The sequence below is a fragment of the Podarcis vaucheri genome (genome assembly GCF_965113315.1).
Source record: "Podarcis vaucheri genome assembly, chromosome: 5".
Lineage (NCBI taxonomy): Eukaryota > Metazoa > Chordata > Lepidosauria > Squamata > Lacertidae > Podarcis > Podarcis vaucheri.
Window position 1 is genome coordinate 31,205,639 of NC_138763.1, and position 17,455 is coordinate 31,223,093.

The following is a 17,455-nucleotide window of genomic DNA, read 5'->3' on the forward strand; positions in this document are numbered from 1 at the left end:
AAACAAAAACAAAACCCTGCACATACAAAACTGGTACATCAGACTCAGTTAGAAGCCTCCTCCCGGGCATGCTAGCCTCCTTGGTCATCTAGGTTACTCTTTCAATAGATATATTGATATAGATTGGGGTGGGGAGCTTAAACTTTAGAAATTAATAAATGGTAAGACTTTGATTATTGGGAGTATTGAAGGGAAGATGGCAGGCCAGAAGAAAAGTACAAGCTAAACTTCCTTTCCAAGATAGGGTCTCACCTGGGATAGAGGCATTAACATGAAAAAAGGTGTTGATGGCCCATCTAAGAGGAATCTTGGGCCTGGGCACACAGAGATTGCCATGGTGATGGGAGGGTGTTCAAAGTGACAGGAAAACAGAGTCTATAGAGGAAGGTGTGCTGGGAAAAAGAAGGGGAGAAGAAAGACTGAGATCCATCTTTGACCCCAGTACAGTGGTACCTCAGGTTAAGTACTTAATTCGTTCTGGAGGTCCGTTCTTAACCTGAAACTGTTCTTAACCTGAAGCACTACTTTAGCTAATGGGGCCTCCTGCTGCTGCCGCACTGCCAGAGCACGATTTCTGTTCTCATCGTGAAGCAAAGTTCTTAACCTGAAGCATTATTTTTGGGTTAGTGGAGTCTGTAACCTGAAGTGTATGTAACCTGAAGCGTATGTAACCTGAGGTACCACTGTACTGTACTGTACTGTACTGCTGTGTGGAACAAGCCCCACTTGAAATCACCATGCTGTAAGGGACGCGGGTGGTGCTGTGGGTTAAACCACAGAGCCTAGGGCTTGCTGATCCGAAGGTCAGTGGTTCGAATCCCCGTGACGGGGTGAGCTCCCGTTGCTCAGTCCCTGCTCCTGCGAACCTAGCAGTTCAAAAGCACATCAAAGTGCAAGTAGATAAATAGGTACCGCTCTGGCGGGAAGGTAAACGGCATTTCTGTGCGCTGCTCTGATTCACCAGAAGAGGCTTAGTCATGCTGGCCACATGACCCGGAAGCTGTCTGCGAACAAATGCCGGCTCCCTCAGCCTACAGAGTGAGATGAGTGCTGCAACCCCGGAGTTGTCCGTGACTGGACTTAACGGTCAGGGGTCCCTTTACCTTTACCTTTAAGATCCAGACTCCCTCCATGCAGACTGAAGGTGTACACATGTGAACAAATCATCTTTCTTAAAGCTACGCCAGTCCCCATGGCATCTTCTATTCTCCAAAAGAGCACAAACTCTAGGTGACTGCCTGGAACCCCCTGGTATCATATTACCATTCAGCAGAGTGGGGATGACACCCAGCTTCTGTCACACTATTTATAAAACAGATGTTTCAAAATTGTAAGGAATAACTCAGAGTCAGGCTTCTGAATGGTCCTTCTAAATGGGTTTTTGTGTGTGATCCCTTCTTATGATCAAAAATGATAATTGGGACGAAATTTCTCTTGCCATTACCATTCGCTTTGTCTTACATATGGGGAGCCATATGGATAGAAAGCTTTTGGAAAGGCGGATTTGTTATCTAGTTCACCTCAATTATTTATAAATACGCCGTAATGCATTTGGAGGGCATCTCTATTGAAACCATTTCATTGACAGTGGGTAGCAAAGCTGTAGATGGCACCTTCTCCACATTAACCTGTCTATAGCAAGGTCATGAGATAATGGCATGTACATTACAGTATTTACTTTGCACGCAGTGGAGTCACTATGTCAACTATCCAGAAAGATCATGAAAAAAGCAGCTCTATTTGCGTCATGATTCCATCCTTCCATAGGCACAAATCCTTTGATTAGAGCTGGCTATTATTCAGTCCTGGGAAACGGCATCACGTTGCATGTGAAGCATATGTTTATTAATGCAACAACTAAATAAGACATCGACCCACATAATCTTGACCCAGATAAATATCTGCCTTTGTCAGTGATACCCAGCTTTTTACTATCCAAGTGTTTAGATTACCTTAGCACCTTGAAACTTTGGCTACTCGTTACTGGGTACATCTACCTTGCACTGATAAGAAGCAGGAAATCCTACTCTGATGCTTGCTGCCTCCAAGTCCATTATCGAAGCTTACACTCAACTAATATTGGAAATGAGCACATTGGAGATGTTGAGAAATCATCCCCGATCCTTGCATCATCATCATCATCATCATCATCATCATCATACCTCCTTTCTTTTATATGCTACACATTTGATTTGACCTGGTCACTGGTTGTTCCCAGCACAATAACACCAAGCCAGCTTCATATCCAGCCCTTGTTTGCAGCACCAGTTGAAAGCCACAGGTTATGACATTGCACTCTTGCAGCAGTCATTGCAAGCCATCCAAACACATTTTCCACTGTGGCAGATCACAGGGTTGGATAGTTTTCCTGGAGGACTGACCTACAGCATGTTGTCATTGACAAAGCATGAATCCCATAGCATATTTGAAGCATGAAGTTCACTGAGCACAATCTTAGCCAGTAGCAATTTCAAAAATATAAAAGTAGTCTGTGCCTTTCTATTTTGTTTTATTGGCCTATGGCAGGGGTAGCCAACATCGTGCTGTCTTCTCGACACTACCATATTATTGCAATCAAATGACATTATGATCTTTGATGAATTAATAATTGTCAAACCCTTCAATGTGGCCATTTGCAGAATTCTGGGCTTTGTATCTATGGAAGACTTCCTTGAAGTCAATGACACACATTTCCAAGCAGATACATTTAGGAGAGAGATGCTAATCCAATATTGCATTGTATTTTGTCAGCTAAGACAAAATATGTATCAGCAATAAATCAAGTCTTGCTGCACATGCAGCCGTGTAAGATGTCAAAGGTACTCAGCCCACGCTGGGGCTGAAAGCCTATTTACACTTCTCATTGAGTAAGCCCCATTGAACACAATTTGACTTACTTCAAAGTAAACAAGCATAGGATGGCACTGCAAGATCCTTCTTATGTCTGTCTGTCTGTCTGTCTGTCTGTCCCTTTCACACACACTCTCCCCCTCCCACATCCCTTGTTCTGCTTTAGATCCAGCTCTCTAGCTAAGCTAAACATAAATGCACACATAAAAGAATATGAAAGAGAGTTGTTTTCTTAAAGGAAAGCAAAAAATAAATGTGCTTACATTTGCTGAAGGGTTAGTCTTCAGTGTGTGGCTTGCCATAGATTATGAGGGGTTGAGATGACAGCTGTTCATTACAATTACTTGTTCTTTACAAGAGCTTAGCTCTACTCTTGCCTGGCTGGCCCATTTCTGTTAGCTCTGGCACAGAATGGAAGCAGCAGACATGCTCCTCCTCCTTTGCAACATCTGTCTACTTATTCCCGGGAATGAGCAAAACAAAGCCGCATGCAGTGGCACTTCAGTGCTCGGAATGGGACTAAGGCTGGACCAAAGAGTGCTGGAGCTGCATCTAAATGACGATGTGCAAGACTTTCACCATTAAGTGCATTGGGATTGGAAGGTGCTCAGTGGGAGTGAATGAAAAGATTAGCGGTTGCTGGGAATCAGAGGTCCTGCTTGCAGACATCTGGTTGTCCACTGTGAGGACAGAATTCTGGATTGGATGGATCTTTGGCCTGATCAGCAGGACTCTTTCTGTATTCTTATCATGGCCATGGATTTACCTCTGGCTGCAACTAGGAGACCTTCATGAGCAGACCTGCTGCTCTACCTGCTCAAAATCCACAGCACCCAAGGATGCTGTCCCAAGACCATAGGATTGCACCCTGAACCTCTTGCCCTTGTGTCTATGGAGATAAAAGAAAAGCACCTCACCTTCTGATGCAATAAATAAATGCATAAAAGAGTGTGCAATGGAGCGGGCTTGAATTATGTCAATCTTGCCAAAAACAATGTTAGCCACTGTAGCCATACAACACATTCATTCTCAATAAGCTCATTCAGATTTCATTGTTATTGCCAATAGCAGTATTAAATGAACCTAATATATAAGCTATTTTGAGGTAAAGGGACCCCTGACCATTAGGTCCAGTCGTGAACAACTCTGGGATTGCGGCACTCATCTCGTGTTATTGGCTGAGGGAACCGACGTACAGCTTCTGGGTCATGTGGCCAGCATGACTAAGCCGCTTCTGGGGAACCAGAGCAGTGCATGGAAACACTGTTTACTTTCCCGACAGAGCGGTACCTATTTATCTACTTGCACTTTGACGTGCTTTTGAACTGCTAGGTTGGCAGGAGCAGGGACCAAGCAATGGGAGCTCACCCTGTCGTGGGGATTCAAACCACCAACCTTCTGATCGACAAGCCCTAGGCTCTGCGGTTTAACCCACAGCGCCACCCGTGTCCCTTTTATAAGCTATTTTGGAGTGGGGATATTTTTCAGAAGGGATGGGGAACCCTTTTCGGCCTGCATACTACATTCACTTCTGGCTAACTTCTGGTGACCTCATGTCAGTGGTGGGCGAGGCAAAAGTAGGCAGAGCAATGGATGTAAATGTTATGTTTGTAGAGTAGAGTAGTTTCCACACACAACTCTTTCTATCCTCCATTCAGACAAGAAAGGGGCATTATCAAGGACATATGTCAGCCAGGCAAAAACATATGGGGCACAAGGCAGGAGCAGTGAGGGGTGTGGCCTGTGGAGAGTATTGAGGGCTAGAGAGAGGCACCTAGAAGATGGAATGTGGTCCCTGAGCCTGAGTTGCCTCATCACTGTTTTACTACCACACATTTAAAAAAGTATTTCATGAGATGATGATGCTAGGAGAGCATAAACATGGAAACATTAAAATCAAAGCAATGTGAATTATTGGAATGTCTGCTTCAGCTATGTAAAGGCTGGCAGGCAAAGGTCTAAAACCACGAGTGCCTACAGGTAAACCAAAAATATCCATCCGGCCTACAGCACTATGAATTGATGGAGCTTCCCTGACATTCGTATCCAGAAGTAAACCCTCCAGCAGTTGGTGTACTGTGATCTCTTAAGAGTGGGCAATAGACATCTAAAGGAATGCGCAGACCACCCATGAGAAGGAAAGTAGGTCCATGCTTCCTAGGAAATGTGATGAGCAGTGTTGCGCTTTAACAATAGCAACGTGTGAATAATGCTGTGTTATATTTTAAAACAACATTGTTTTTCGAAATGATTTTTTTTAAAGAAAAGGCTAACAATAAAACAGCCACAAAACAGTCACAGACATACTAAACGTTTGTATCATCATTTCATCTCATTCTCTTAATCACCACATTAACCTGGTATTCTTTGCACAATTGCTGACTGCTATACTAAAATTAGGTCAGAAATTCATCAGCTGACTCCATCCAGTAAGAGACAAAGACTTTATCAGTACACTCAGAAGGAATAGCTTAAGACTCACTTATTAGAAAAGATATATGAGGTATGAGTTTTGTTTTGTTACTATTAACCATCCTGCCAAAATCATTCTTAATGCCACTGCTATTCATGAAAGCATCATTCTCACTTCCATTTTACTCCAGGGGAAAATGTGGAATACAATGGATGTGAATGTCTCCCCCCCTTTTTTTTTTACACAAGAGGTATGTAATACTTCTTATTGTCTTAGAATTTTTTTTACAACTGTTTTTAACAGTTTAAGATACAAGACAATTATTGTATGGTTCAGCACATAAAACACACACATATCTATCAGAAACCCTGAAGCATAGCAATTTGTTTGGCATTAAATGATGTATTGTTGAAAATATTTCCTACCATCTTATTCATAGATCACCCTGTAATACATATCACTGTCCAGAACTACGCATACTGGTATTAGCCTTCCTGTTTTTGTTCTTTAAAAAATCAGCATCCCCCCCCCCATATACACACATGAAGACATATTAGAGCAGGAGTCAGCAAACTTTTTCAGCAGGGGGCCAGTCCACTGCCCCTCAGAGCTTGTGGGGGGCCAGACTATTTTTTTTTTGGGGGGGGAGAACAAATTCCTATGCCCCACAAATAATCCAGAGATGCATTTTAAATAAAAGGACACATTCTACTCTTGTAAAAACACACTGATTCCCGGACCGTCCAAGGGCCGGATTTAGAAGGCGATTGGGCCGGATCCGGACACCGGGCCTTAGTTTGCCTACCAATAGCATTAGAGGAGCCAGTCTGTGAAAAAGTACCAAGTCCTTTATCATCCTTCTAAAACTCCATATAAAAGAGCAGTATTGTTTCCATATTTTTTGGAGTGGGCTCAAGGTTTTTTGCTGCCTGCAGCAGAGCTCAAAAGGTGTCAGGCCATCACCTTCAAATGTCTCGCTGCTTCAGATGTGATGATGCTCCAGACCTATCCAAGGCACTCCACTCAACCACAGCTACAAGCAAGCACCATCTCAGTACCATACTCCAGTTGGAAAACAGACAGAGATAGATGAATCTAGTAAATCAGTAACATTCGTCTGCACTTGGAACCTGAAAGCAATCTTATTTTTCCCCCCACCCTACTTGGCCTTCATCAGGTCAACATGGCCTTGGCTCCAACTCACAAATAATCACTTGTATCTCTTTAAGCTCACCAACCAGTTGCTACCCATCTGTGGAAGCCACACTTTTCAATTCCCCAATTGAAGGCTAATTCATATATGCATGGACATCGCTAGGTAAATGCCAGCACTGACAGTGTGTGAGCGTTAATTACCCCATTGAAACACTGCACTTCAAGTGAAGTGAGGTGACATGACACCCATGCACTTGTGGAGGTGCGATGTCTGTTTCACAGTTGCAGATCTTTATTGATGCTGTAGTCCTCAAGTGATGAGCATGCATATGTAAATATAGGAGTCCAACAAGCATGTGAAGGGGAAGATATCTTTTGCTTCTCCTAAGTGGAATGCTACTAGATGCTACAGAAACCTTCTCTAACATTCTTCCTCTTCTCTGCGACCAAAGAATAGGTTTCTAATTTTCTCTCACATGGCTGCTGGATAAGGAACAATGATACTGGTGCACCAGACAGCACTGTCTGGAGATTAATAGATAGTCTGTTTCACTGTTTTGTTTCTAATCTATCAAGCACTCAAAAACATGTCCTCAATATAATTAAAACAAGTGAATCTCTCCAATGTGCTTGGAAAGAATAGATTTCTTCCTGGGCTGGAGTCCCAGTAAATGTGAGTATTGCAATTATTAATTTCTCTATATATGCATTTTAAAAAATGGGCAAAGACTTCAGCACTAAAGGCCATTTTGGAAATGTGTCACAAGCCTAAGGGATGTGGCTGATTTAAGTGTAAAATTAGCATGATCTGCATATCATCTCCATGTTTCTGATACAATGAGTTACAGCCCAGGGATATAATTGCATCTATCAAAACAATTTTGGAATAAGATTATTGTATGGATATGAAAAATCTGGGTTGATCTTTGAAAGAAGATTCCTTTTCAGTGGGCTTGGATATCATAGCTTCAGAATTCTCAACCAGTGATATCTATGGCAAATCTAGACAAGATGTAAGTACTGATGGTAGAAAGGAAGGCTAAACTGGGAAGAGATGTTCAGCCGATTCAAGATGGGGATCACACTCCCCCTGAAGAAACACTTTGGGGAAACATTTCCTGGGTCCAGTTTTTGCTCCTGGATAGACAGGAGCAATGACTTTTCAACCGTATTCTACTGTTTGTCATTCTGATAATATTCACTAGCTGACTACCAGTAGCATACGACCACATAAGTAGGAAAAACATCACATAATACAAGCACCACATAAAGATCAATTGAAACCACATGCTACCTTCTCTCCACCTCTCTTCCAAGAAATATACATTCAGTGTAATCCAATATTCATTTGATTTGGCAGCGGGGGGTGGGGTGGGGTGAGATATACAGATATAGATGATACATAGCTATTGATATAGATATATGGTATGGAGAAGCTGAAGCCGTTTCTGTTGTGTTCCCCATTGCAGCTCATGAGGCAAGCCATGGTTTATGTCTTAAAGTGGCATGCTTCATTCAGCTGTGAAAGCAGTAGAACGGGAAGCTACAGGGGAAATCCATGGCTGTACTTGTGGTTCTCGTATCCGCATTCAAACAGCCAAACTCTGAAATCCATAATGCAAACCAGTGCTTGAAATCCACGTTCTCCTTGTGACATTTCTGGCCAGAACAAGTGACCCTTGTCTTTGCAAACTCCCTTAGACATAGCCAGCCAAAGGATCCCCTCTTTTTTATATACATGCAGCTGAAAGCATTGTCAAGTGGGCCCCTGTTTTAAGCCATGGTATATGTGCAAGTTCTCATTTGCCACTCTCCTGAAGGCAGTGCAGTGAGGGACAGGCTCCCCTCTTCCTTCCTTCCATGACATGCAATGGGATGGGTAACACAGCTTGGACAATCTGCCGGGAAGTGGACTATATATTAGCTTCAACAGCATCATTATATCCTAACAGAGCTATCGCTGTTCCATTAGGCTACCAGTCTCACTGACCTCCAAAACCAACATCACTTCCTTGAAATAGCCATGTCAACCCTCAACTAGTGGAAACAATCTTTTAATCTGTAACCAACATTTCAGATTTTGAAGGGACCTGTTTACTCTTTCTCAATCAACCCTGATTTTTAACAAAACCAGATAGTTACCGTTTTATTGCTTCTTCTTGTTTCCGACGTTTTTCATTCTTTTCTTTCAAGTAAGCCAGGTTTGTTTCATTCCTCATCCGATCGTTCTCTCGAGCAATGTCAGATGCGTTCTGTATAACCAAACCATCATAGGCCTTCATGCCCATATCTTCAATATACTGGAGGAAAGTGCCCAAAGTGACTTCCTCCTGATTAGAACTCATCATCTTGTTGGAGATAATAAATGGAGGAAAATACTTCCTGTAGGTTGACAAAGAGGGAAAAGAAGTCCATACAGATAAATCATTTTTAGCTTACTAGCTTAAGATCAACTTTCTCCAATGTCATTTTACATAAAGCTGAAGAAAGATCTGCGTGATCGCTGAATTTTATATTTTAAAAAATGGGGGATCAGCCACTGTGTTTCTTTTCATCCCGGGAGTCCTAGCTGAAATATGAAACCTTCCTAGCAACTAGGTGAGCATAACCTACTTCAGTTTGCTTTCTCCTCCGATGCTTCATCTTAAGACTGGGAACAAATGCAGACTTTCTGGCTACAAATTACCTTGTTTAACATTCAGTCTGATGAAGAGTAATGACAACCTCAAAGACTTGCTCACTTTTTTGCACTGCCCTACTTTGGATTTCAAAATTTGCTTTCCATATATTTTTGAAGTAGACTTAAATTTAGAGCAAGCATGTCTTTTTTGTTGTCACCTTGGGCACATTAATTTTGTCTGACACTGTTTTTCATGGTTTTGCAGGAGGATTAATGCGTGGATCTTGGCTGCCAGGGATGTGTTTGCACTAGATCCATACGTGCATTCAGATTCATTGGATCATCTTTACTCCAATGGTTTCCCATGCCATATGCACAAGCCTCTAAATACACTTCAGGGCAGAAAAAAGCAAGCTGGGGCTTCAGAAGGAAGAACTGAAAGCCAACCCAATAAGCCCCAAAGGGCTCTAAACAATGACATTGCCACGTGAAGATTATTTGCAGTTCTCATTACATTCATTTATGATTGTATTTGATCTTAAACACTGGGAAAACATTGTGCAACCTCTGTATGAATGAACTTCAGGCAAGTGCAACAGACACGAGGTTTGGATATGGTGGAAATAGCCTGCTTACATCTTTCAGTCATTTACTTTGTTCACACCCCTTGAAAAATTCTTGCAGATGCTCACGACTGTCTTAGAACCAAATTTTCTGATGAGTTAATATCAGCATCATTCTCAAAATTTTCAACGGCAAAGACTTGGCTCCAGATAATACACTGAACAAGTGGAAGGCAATTCTACTCATACAAAGAGTGTTTTGTTTATTCCAGTTTTCTCCTGTCTTCAGTCCCCTGTGCTCCTTTTGAAAAACTGATTCCACAAGGGTAGGCGGACTGTTTGGAGTAGCCTCTTGGATGACATAGGAGACTACAGATAGGGTGACCTTGCCTGCTCCTCCACACTAAGGAAGTACCTTCCACTCTTGCAGAGAGATCTCTAAATTGCCTTTAAACTGGTGATATAGTCTAACCATGTAACAGGAGTCTATTTTTCTACTTGGTTATTTTTTTCCCCTTCTGAAATGATTAAATTCATTGTGACACCTCAACATGAAAAATGAAAATTCTGCCATGATACAGAATTTCACAGGAACTTTCTCTGGCCCTGCAGTGGGGATGAAAATGGGGAGACACTGGATCTATACGTGCAGATGTTAATAGGGACCAAATCAGCCTAAAATCCAGGAACATCAGTTTGAGTTGGGCTAGCTGATCTCTTAGAACCGGTTTGAGGGAAAGAGTATTGGATTAAGGGGATCAACCATAACAAAACCAGTAATATTGTGTTTAGAAATGAGGCTCCAAATGAACTGGTTATAAATACCAGGTGCACCATGGAGCTTCATGAACATCATTGAATTTTTAATGTATTTTTTCTCAAGTTGTGTCTATACCTATAATGAATCAATCAACAATGCAGAACCTTCATCTATCACTTTTTCATGAAATTTGAACCAGGGTTCATGTCATGCTTTCTTAGGTTACCCAGCTGCCATATAGGCTGCATACATGTCATATATTCAACACACATTCCAGCAAAGAGTCCTGGGAACTAGCTTCAGGGTGCTGGCAATTGAAGTTCTGTGAAGGGTAAAATGCCATATATATTAATCACGAATAATTATAATAATAATTTATCTATTTCAGTAGACTGGGTTTATAAGAGTCCTTGCTATATAAATATTATTGGATGTTCTGAATTTTATATGTTAGATGTATTGTTGTGTGTGTGTGTGTGTGTGTGTGTGTGCTGTTGTATCTGGACTTATGTAGGCTTTGTACTTAGAGTATGCAAGTGGAACCTGCAACAAAATGTTGTCATTACAAAAAGCAGTGCTCTGGTTCAGGGTTCCAGCTGCCTAGTCTCTCCACCCCACACCCCACCATGCTACTCTCCTGGCTGTCACTCTACATTCTGAGATTGCTGAGCTATTCCAATCCTTTTTGGGCTGTTGGAGGGAGGGTTCTGCATACTTAGGGTTTTTTTAATTGATACCTCCCCTCTTGTTTCTGAATAGTTCTGTTTCGCCTACAATTTTGGTGGCACCTCTCACCCAAATTTGATTGCTGCCTGATCATCTCTCACCCAAATTTGATTGCTGCCTGATCATCTCTCACCCAAATTTGATTGCTGCCTGTTCTTTGACACAGAACATGTGGGAATGGGCTATAAGGAATAACCACACGGCTTAGACAACCTCCCTGGAGTTTGATCATTTGGGGAAAGGTCTGGAGCATTTATGACAGTGACAGCCAACAGTGTCTATAGAATAGGAAGGTCATCACCGCCTAGAAAGCACAGCATGGTTTAAAATTTCCACTACTTTCTCTTCCTCTCACAGCTAGAGTCAAGAATCAGTTGCAGGATAGTAGGAGATGCCTTCGCCCCTGCAATCAGCTATCAGCAGGGAAGCAGGGAAATGCACCAGAGAATACATGTATTTTTAAGTTTTACTGTTCCTGCCAGTTTGTTCACTTCATGGCAAGGTGAATCAGCTCAATGAATAATATTCCACCCAAGGACTCTCATAACTAACTGAAATATCATTATAATCATTCTCATGCAATTTCTGTAAATGAGGATAAATTATTAATTGAGTTTGCAATTCAGGAATGAGGGAATCAAGTATCTGACTTTTTTTTAAAGTGCAGACTTGATATGGCAGAGGCAAGGTTAATCTAGCAAAGCAAAAACAATAGCAGAATACATCATAACGTTCAAGCAACTAAAGTCACATGTCCCCATCCAGCTAGGGCTACATTAAGAGGCTCTGTGTGCATCATCCCTGATCTTGTCCTCCAGTGGGCTGCAGTATGAATGAGATTTTGTCTGGATAATTAGCAATACCTGGCTTGAACTGCTCATTGGAAAAGAGGGAAAGCAAGAGGGTGGATTTTGTCTTCCCATCCCTTATTTCCTCATTTAGATAATTGGGATTTTAGCAGATCATCTGATCAGGTGGATGTAAAGAAGTCTGATGTTCCATGTGCACACAGTTAGATAAGAGAGCTGGACTTTGACCCAGCATGAATATGAAGTTCTAATGTGTGTAGGCTTCCCCATTCATTTCAGTGGCATGGAAAATTCTGCATATGCATAGGAATGGAAACCCAGAGATTTCCCACCTACTGAACTGCACAAGGAAGCCCTTTCAAGAATGTGAAATTAGTGTGTGCAGCAGAGCTCCTGTGTGAAAGGATCTTCCAAGTTTGGCTGCGTTCTGAAGAGACTACAGTGCCAGGGGGGTGGTACTGAATATCTGGATTGACCCTAAAACTCAATGAACACATGCACATTACAGTATGCAACTCATTTGTGCAAAGCAGGTCCCTACACAAGTTCTGGCAATTTTCACCACACTACTGCAAACATTCATTTCTGGTGTTTCTGAAGCCTCGCTCTTTTACAATGAAACCTTACAATGAATACTGCTTGCCACATGAAGCTGCTACTGCATTGCTTGCATTGCAAGTGTTTCCCACTCTGCAATTTGCATGTGTGATTTGAGCTGTAAAAAAAATGCTGTGCTGCAGGAGAAATAAAATATGGACCATCAAATGGAACAAGTTGCTAAAATAAAGATAATGAGTGCCTTCCAAAGTTCATTGATATATATATAAAAGAAACCCACAACCATTTTCTATCAGTTTAATAGCTACGTATCACATTTTTAAGGGCCAACTGATTTCTTTTCAGATAGGCAGAAGAATTAAAAAAAGAGTTGGGTGCATACCCCAGTAGTATACCATCCCTCTCCCTGAATGTTCACTTGCATTTTACAACATAACAATTAGCTCATCTGAAGTACACTCTTCTCACCACAGATGTTATATGGAGTACCACTTGTAATGTTTGGGCTCTGCTTTCATTCTGTGCTTCTTGAATTGCTTACAAGACAGTAAGTGCAAAGAGGCTAGGCCACATCCAATATCTGGCAGACTGCTGACTACAGCACCACTGTTAAAGACCTAATGGCACTGGTATGTTATACACTGGGTTCCCACCCCCACTTCTTCAGAGTTGCTGTCTTTTATGAAATGGTTTTCAGAAGACAAATTATTTCTTTGCTAGGCACATTGTCAATGAAGCTCTCATATACATGTCTGCCTGCTGCCTTGTTAATTTTTAAGCAGACTTGATTTTTATTTATTTATTTAAAGGAAATGTTTTCCAATTCCACATGGCCCACATACAGGGAATAAAGCATTAGGCTTCTTCAAAAGCACAAAGGCAGACTGCAGTGCTACACATAGTGCAAAGTTTGCAAGAATCAACTCTTCTGACATACTCAACCAGGTTGATCCAGAAACTTTCTATTCTGTCGCTGGCTACCCTTGTTGTAAATGGGAATTATGCCAACTGTAAAAGGATCTCTCTTTTAATAACACAAATGGTTAAAAGGAGCTCCTTCGAAAGAATGAGGGGGGGGAAGGCATTGCATACCTGAAATAAAACAATGCTTTCAAGAAGGTGTGTTTATATTATGTCTCTTGGTCAGAAATAAAGAGCTTCACAAACCCAATAAATGTGCACAAAGGATAGATCTCCCCTTCCTTGTGATTGCACTCCTCAAAGCCTCTAGAATGTGGAGTACTACTGTTGTTGTTTACTTGTCAACCAGAAGTCCTTCACATATATGTTGTGATCCCAAAATGCACAATTTCCTAACAAGCAAGTAGCATGTGACTGGATAGCCAACAGCCAGCACTACCTATAATTAGGAGATTAAGATTATCCCAACATTACCAGGACAATAGGTCTTTTAATTTAGGAGAAATACTTATTTGCTTTCTGCTTAACTAAATTGTTTTCCATGTTCTTCAAGGCATGTATTGTGGGTAGGGCAAGATAAAGTGAAGATCTTTTGGCTAAGGGAAACATATTTGAAATGTTGTGAAATATTAATGGTGTGGGATGCCTAATAAGTAACTAACACAGCTGTTAGGTATTATATCAATTAATACGTCAGAAAAATAGCTAGCAACTTTTTAATAATTTAATGTTGCCTTTACAAATGAAAACTCCAGACACCAAATGTTCTTATTATCAGGCACCTAATGTGTAGAAGAACATTAAATAATCCCAAATACATTACAGCATTATTTGGTTTTGCTGTGGTTTGATTAATGTCTCCCCAAACAGACAAAGTTCCTGCTTAGATATTTCAGGGTTGTAAATCATTCCATTTCTGCCAATATTCCTCTCTGATAAGTGATATAGTGATATATAAATATAGATAAGCACTGTATTTCATTAGCATGCTTAGAGATTCTTTTTTTAAAAAAACCAAAACAAACCATGTACATACCAAGATTAAAGTCCTCGGGGGACTGCTAAGTGCAATAATTAAAGGTGACTTTTGTCTGTAAAAGCCCTTTCCTGTGGTTTATCTCAGTGCAGTCTGAAGGGATATTTCAGCACCATAAAAACAGATTTTGCAGATTGGCTCAGTTTTTCTTCAATTAAAGTGCTTGAGATCTTCTTGGCAAACATTTCCAGATTGTAGCATTCTGCATCTCTAGAAGTCAGCGTGTTGCATTAAAAATAAAAGAGCGATCTTCTTGGCGTGGGATTAAAATAGCCTTTTTAAAGTTTGACTTTCAAAAATGCAGTGGGGCTGGGGGTAAAGAGCGGATCTGGCATCTTAAATCCACATTGAGAGAAAGAACAGCAAAGGTTTCAGGGGGGGCATCAACGGCACCCTGCTTTGAAGTCCAGCAGGAAAGAAATGGGAGGAATTTTTTGCCCACTTCACCACACAGAAGATTACAACACCAGCATATGCAGTGGCAGAGAGGTGGCTAAGGTGCCTCATTGGAGTGGATGCTGTGAAGACCAAAAGAAAAGACAAGGAGGGATAGAAAACATCCTATCCAAATGGCTTCTTGCAACAGAAAAAGATGCTCTCTCCTTTCTCTCATTGCCACCTAGACAGCGAAGGTTTGAAACAGTCTCTCTCACGCTCGCCCGGTGACTACAGGCAGGCTCTCTCTCTCTCTCTCTCTCTCCCTCTCTGTTGATGCTGTTGTTGATTAATCAGGGATTCTCAAACAAAGAGCAAGCCTACCTTCGGCAATGAGCAGTAATCTGGAGCTCCTCTTTTTCTGCAATCCGCTTGCGTTCAGCATCAAAGCAGCCAGCATTCTAGCACCCTGGACAGTTCCCGTTTGCTTAGGCCCATTGGAGAAAAAGGAGGCGAAGGAGCAAGTGAAGAAATGACAAGAGACCGGAAAGCAGCCGCCTTCGACTTCAGCTTGCTGTCCCCAGGGGCGCAGCTGCTCATTAAAGCTTCCTATCTAGGCAACAGATTCTCCCCCTTTTATCTTCGCTGCACTGAAGTCTGATTAGCAAAATAATCCAGTTTTTTTTGGGGGGGGGAGCGGGAGTGGAGGAGGGAGGGACCTGCACAAATTCAGGCTCTCTAGGTAGGACACAGCACGGCACAGCACTGCTCCATTCTTCTCCCCCTCCTACTCAAAAAAAGAAAGAAAGAAAGATTTTTTTTCCAAAAAAAAAAAAAGTCCCTCCACAGAGAACGGGCAAGTTAACCTTTAGCCCATGTTATGGCTCCAGGAAATGAGCAGCCACTTAGAGGGAACATCTAAGTCTCAGTTTGATACCTCATATTGATGTATCGCTTGCACTCACCCTCACTGTAAAAAGCCGTGCAAGGCTCACAATTACTGCTGACGCAGATTAGGCTGCTGCTTGGGGAAAGGTAGGAGGAGCTTTTTAACCTCATCAAAACAACCTCCCACCACCTGCTCCCACTGCATGAGCGAATAGACCTCCCCTATTTGGAATGCATATCTGTATAATGTGCGATTTGACAGCAGGGATATTTGAAACACAGCAGGGCAGTTTTATGCCCTCCTGCAAAGTTCATCTCTCTAAAGAAATATTTAGTTTCTGTTCACTGATTCAGAGTCCTGGGGATAGACCCACCAGCCACCTAGTCAAAATCCCTGCTATTCAAGGCAGAGTTCTCCGCCTACCACCTAAGGTTCTATAATTCAGCCTGTGCTATCCACAAAACAATGCACTGTGAGCAGGTATCCTGCAGAGACTGCGTTGACAGAGAAGAGAGCTTCCAAAGACTCAAGCAAGCAAGCCAAGACATAGCATTGCAGAGAATGCAAAAGGCTTCTTCACATGTTACAATGAACACAGGTACAAGCTATCTCTGCACATGTAGAAATGTTTGTGTGGAAGAGTATACGCTTGTTAATTTCTACAGCACACCTATTTTGTAGACAGGTACACAGATTCTAGACATTTTAAATGTTACATGTGAATAATGGTATGAGTATTCACCTCAAGTATTAGTGTACATGGATTGTGCCCTCATTGGTGTGAATGCCCCTAAAAAGAACCCAGATCTGGAGAATTCATCCAACCCAGTGAATCCAAACTGGAGGAAAATCTTTAGTGTCAAATATGGCAATTAATAAGAAAGCAAAGAAGACCTGACCATTGACTGACACTTCCCAGAATAAATGATTGTGGTAGGCAAATTTAATTATATAAAACTCAGCACTGTGATTCTAGCTGTGACAGTACCCAATGACACAGAAGTCTCAAGGACTATAGCCTGGTGCAGCCAGGATTGGTACAAATGAAGAATTAAACTTCCATTCTGAACTAGATGTAAACAGTTGCTTGGTGCTCAAATCTGCAGCCTGATTTCACAATCCAGTAAACAATCCAGCAGAACTATGTATGACCTGTGGTTTAAGATAAAGTGCTGTTGCCATCCGTCTGTCTCAAGAGACACTGGAATGCACCTCTGGGCGTTTATAGTCATGTCCACCTCTGGTCCCCACTCTGCACTCAGCTCTCACCTGTGGTTCCTAGAAGCTGTCAGCATGTGACAGTGACCAGAAACCAGGAAATGGCTTCGATTGCCCAGCTAAACCAGGTGAGGGTAGCCAATGGTTCCTAAACCCTCAGTGAGTTAGGGACTTCCCCTGCAGACAGGCTCCAGAATTGAGCAGACAAGATCAAGAGTGGGTCCAACAATCAAGAAGACAGTTTCGACACATGCTGTAGAGCAGTGTTTCCCAACCTTTTTTGGGCAAAGGCACACTTGTTTGATGAAAAAAATCTCGAGGCACACCACCATTACAGCCCCGTGACGTCAGCGTGCAGCGTCACGCGGGGAGGGACGCACGAAAGTGTAAGTTTCAATTTTTTCCCCTCCCCCTTGCCGGGGAACCTCCAAGCTTTGGGGGTGGGGGGGGAGGAGGCAGCAAAGCGAGGCAGGAAGGAGAGCGCGGCTTGGCTGGGTGAGCTTTGGCAGGGGCAGGGAATGAGAGCCGCGAGGCGGGCGCTGCGGACGGAGGCGCTGCCCGC

General features: G+C 42.2%; 1 protein-coding gene across 5 annotated transcripts in view; it reads right to left on the reverse strand.

Moving 5' to 3' along the window:
* Nucleotides 1–15,785, reverse strand: part of NYAP2 (neuronal tyrosine-phosphorylated phosphoinositide-3-kinase adaptor 2) — a 138,853-nt gene extending 123,068 nt beyond the window's left edge. For 4 of the 5 annotated variants that reach the window (XM_082221787.1, XM_082221785.1, XM_082221786.1 and 1 more), the window contains exons 1-2: nucleotides 14,412–15,785; nucleotides 8,561–8,800 (exon numbers count right to left, since the gene is read on the reverse strand). In XM_082221787.1, coding sequence (XP_082077913.1) covers nucleotides 8,561–8,766 — 206 coding nt within the window. In that variant the 5' untranslated portion in view covers nucleotides 8,767–8,800; nucleotides 14,412–15,785. The remainder of the gene's footprint in view (nucleotides 1–8,560; nucleotides 8,801–14,411) is intronic. The other variant, XM_082221784.1, reaches the window with a different exon arrangement.
* Between the last annotated feature and the right edge of the window lie 1,670 nt (nucleotides 15,786–17,455).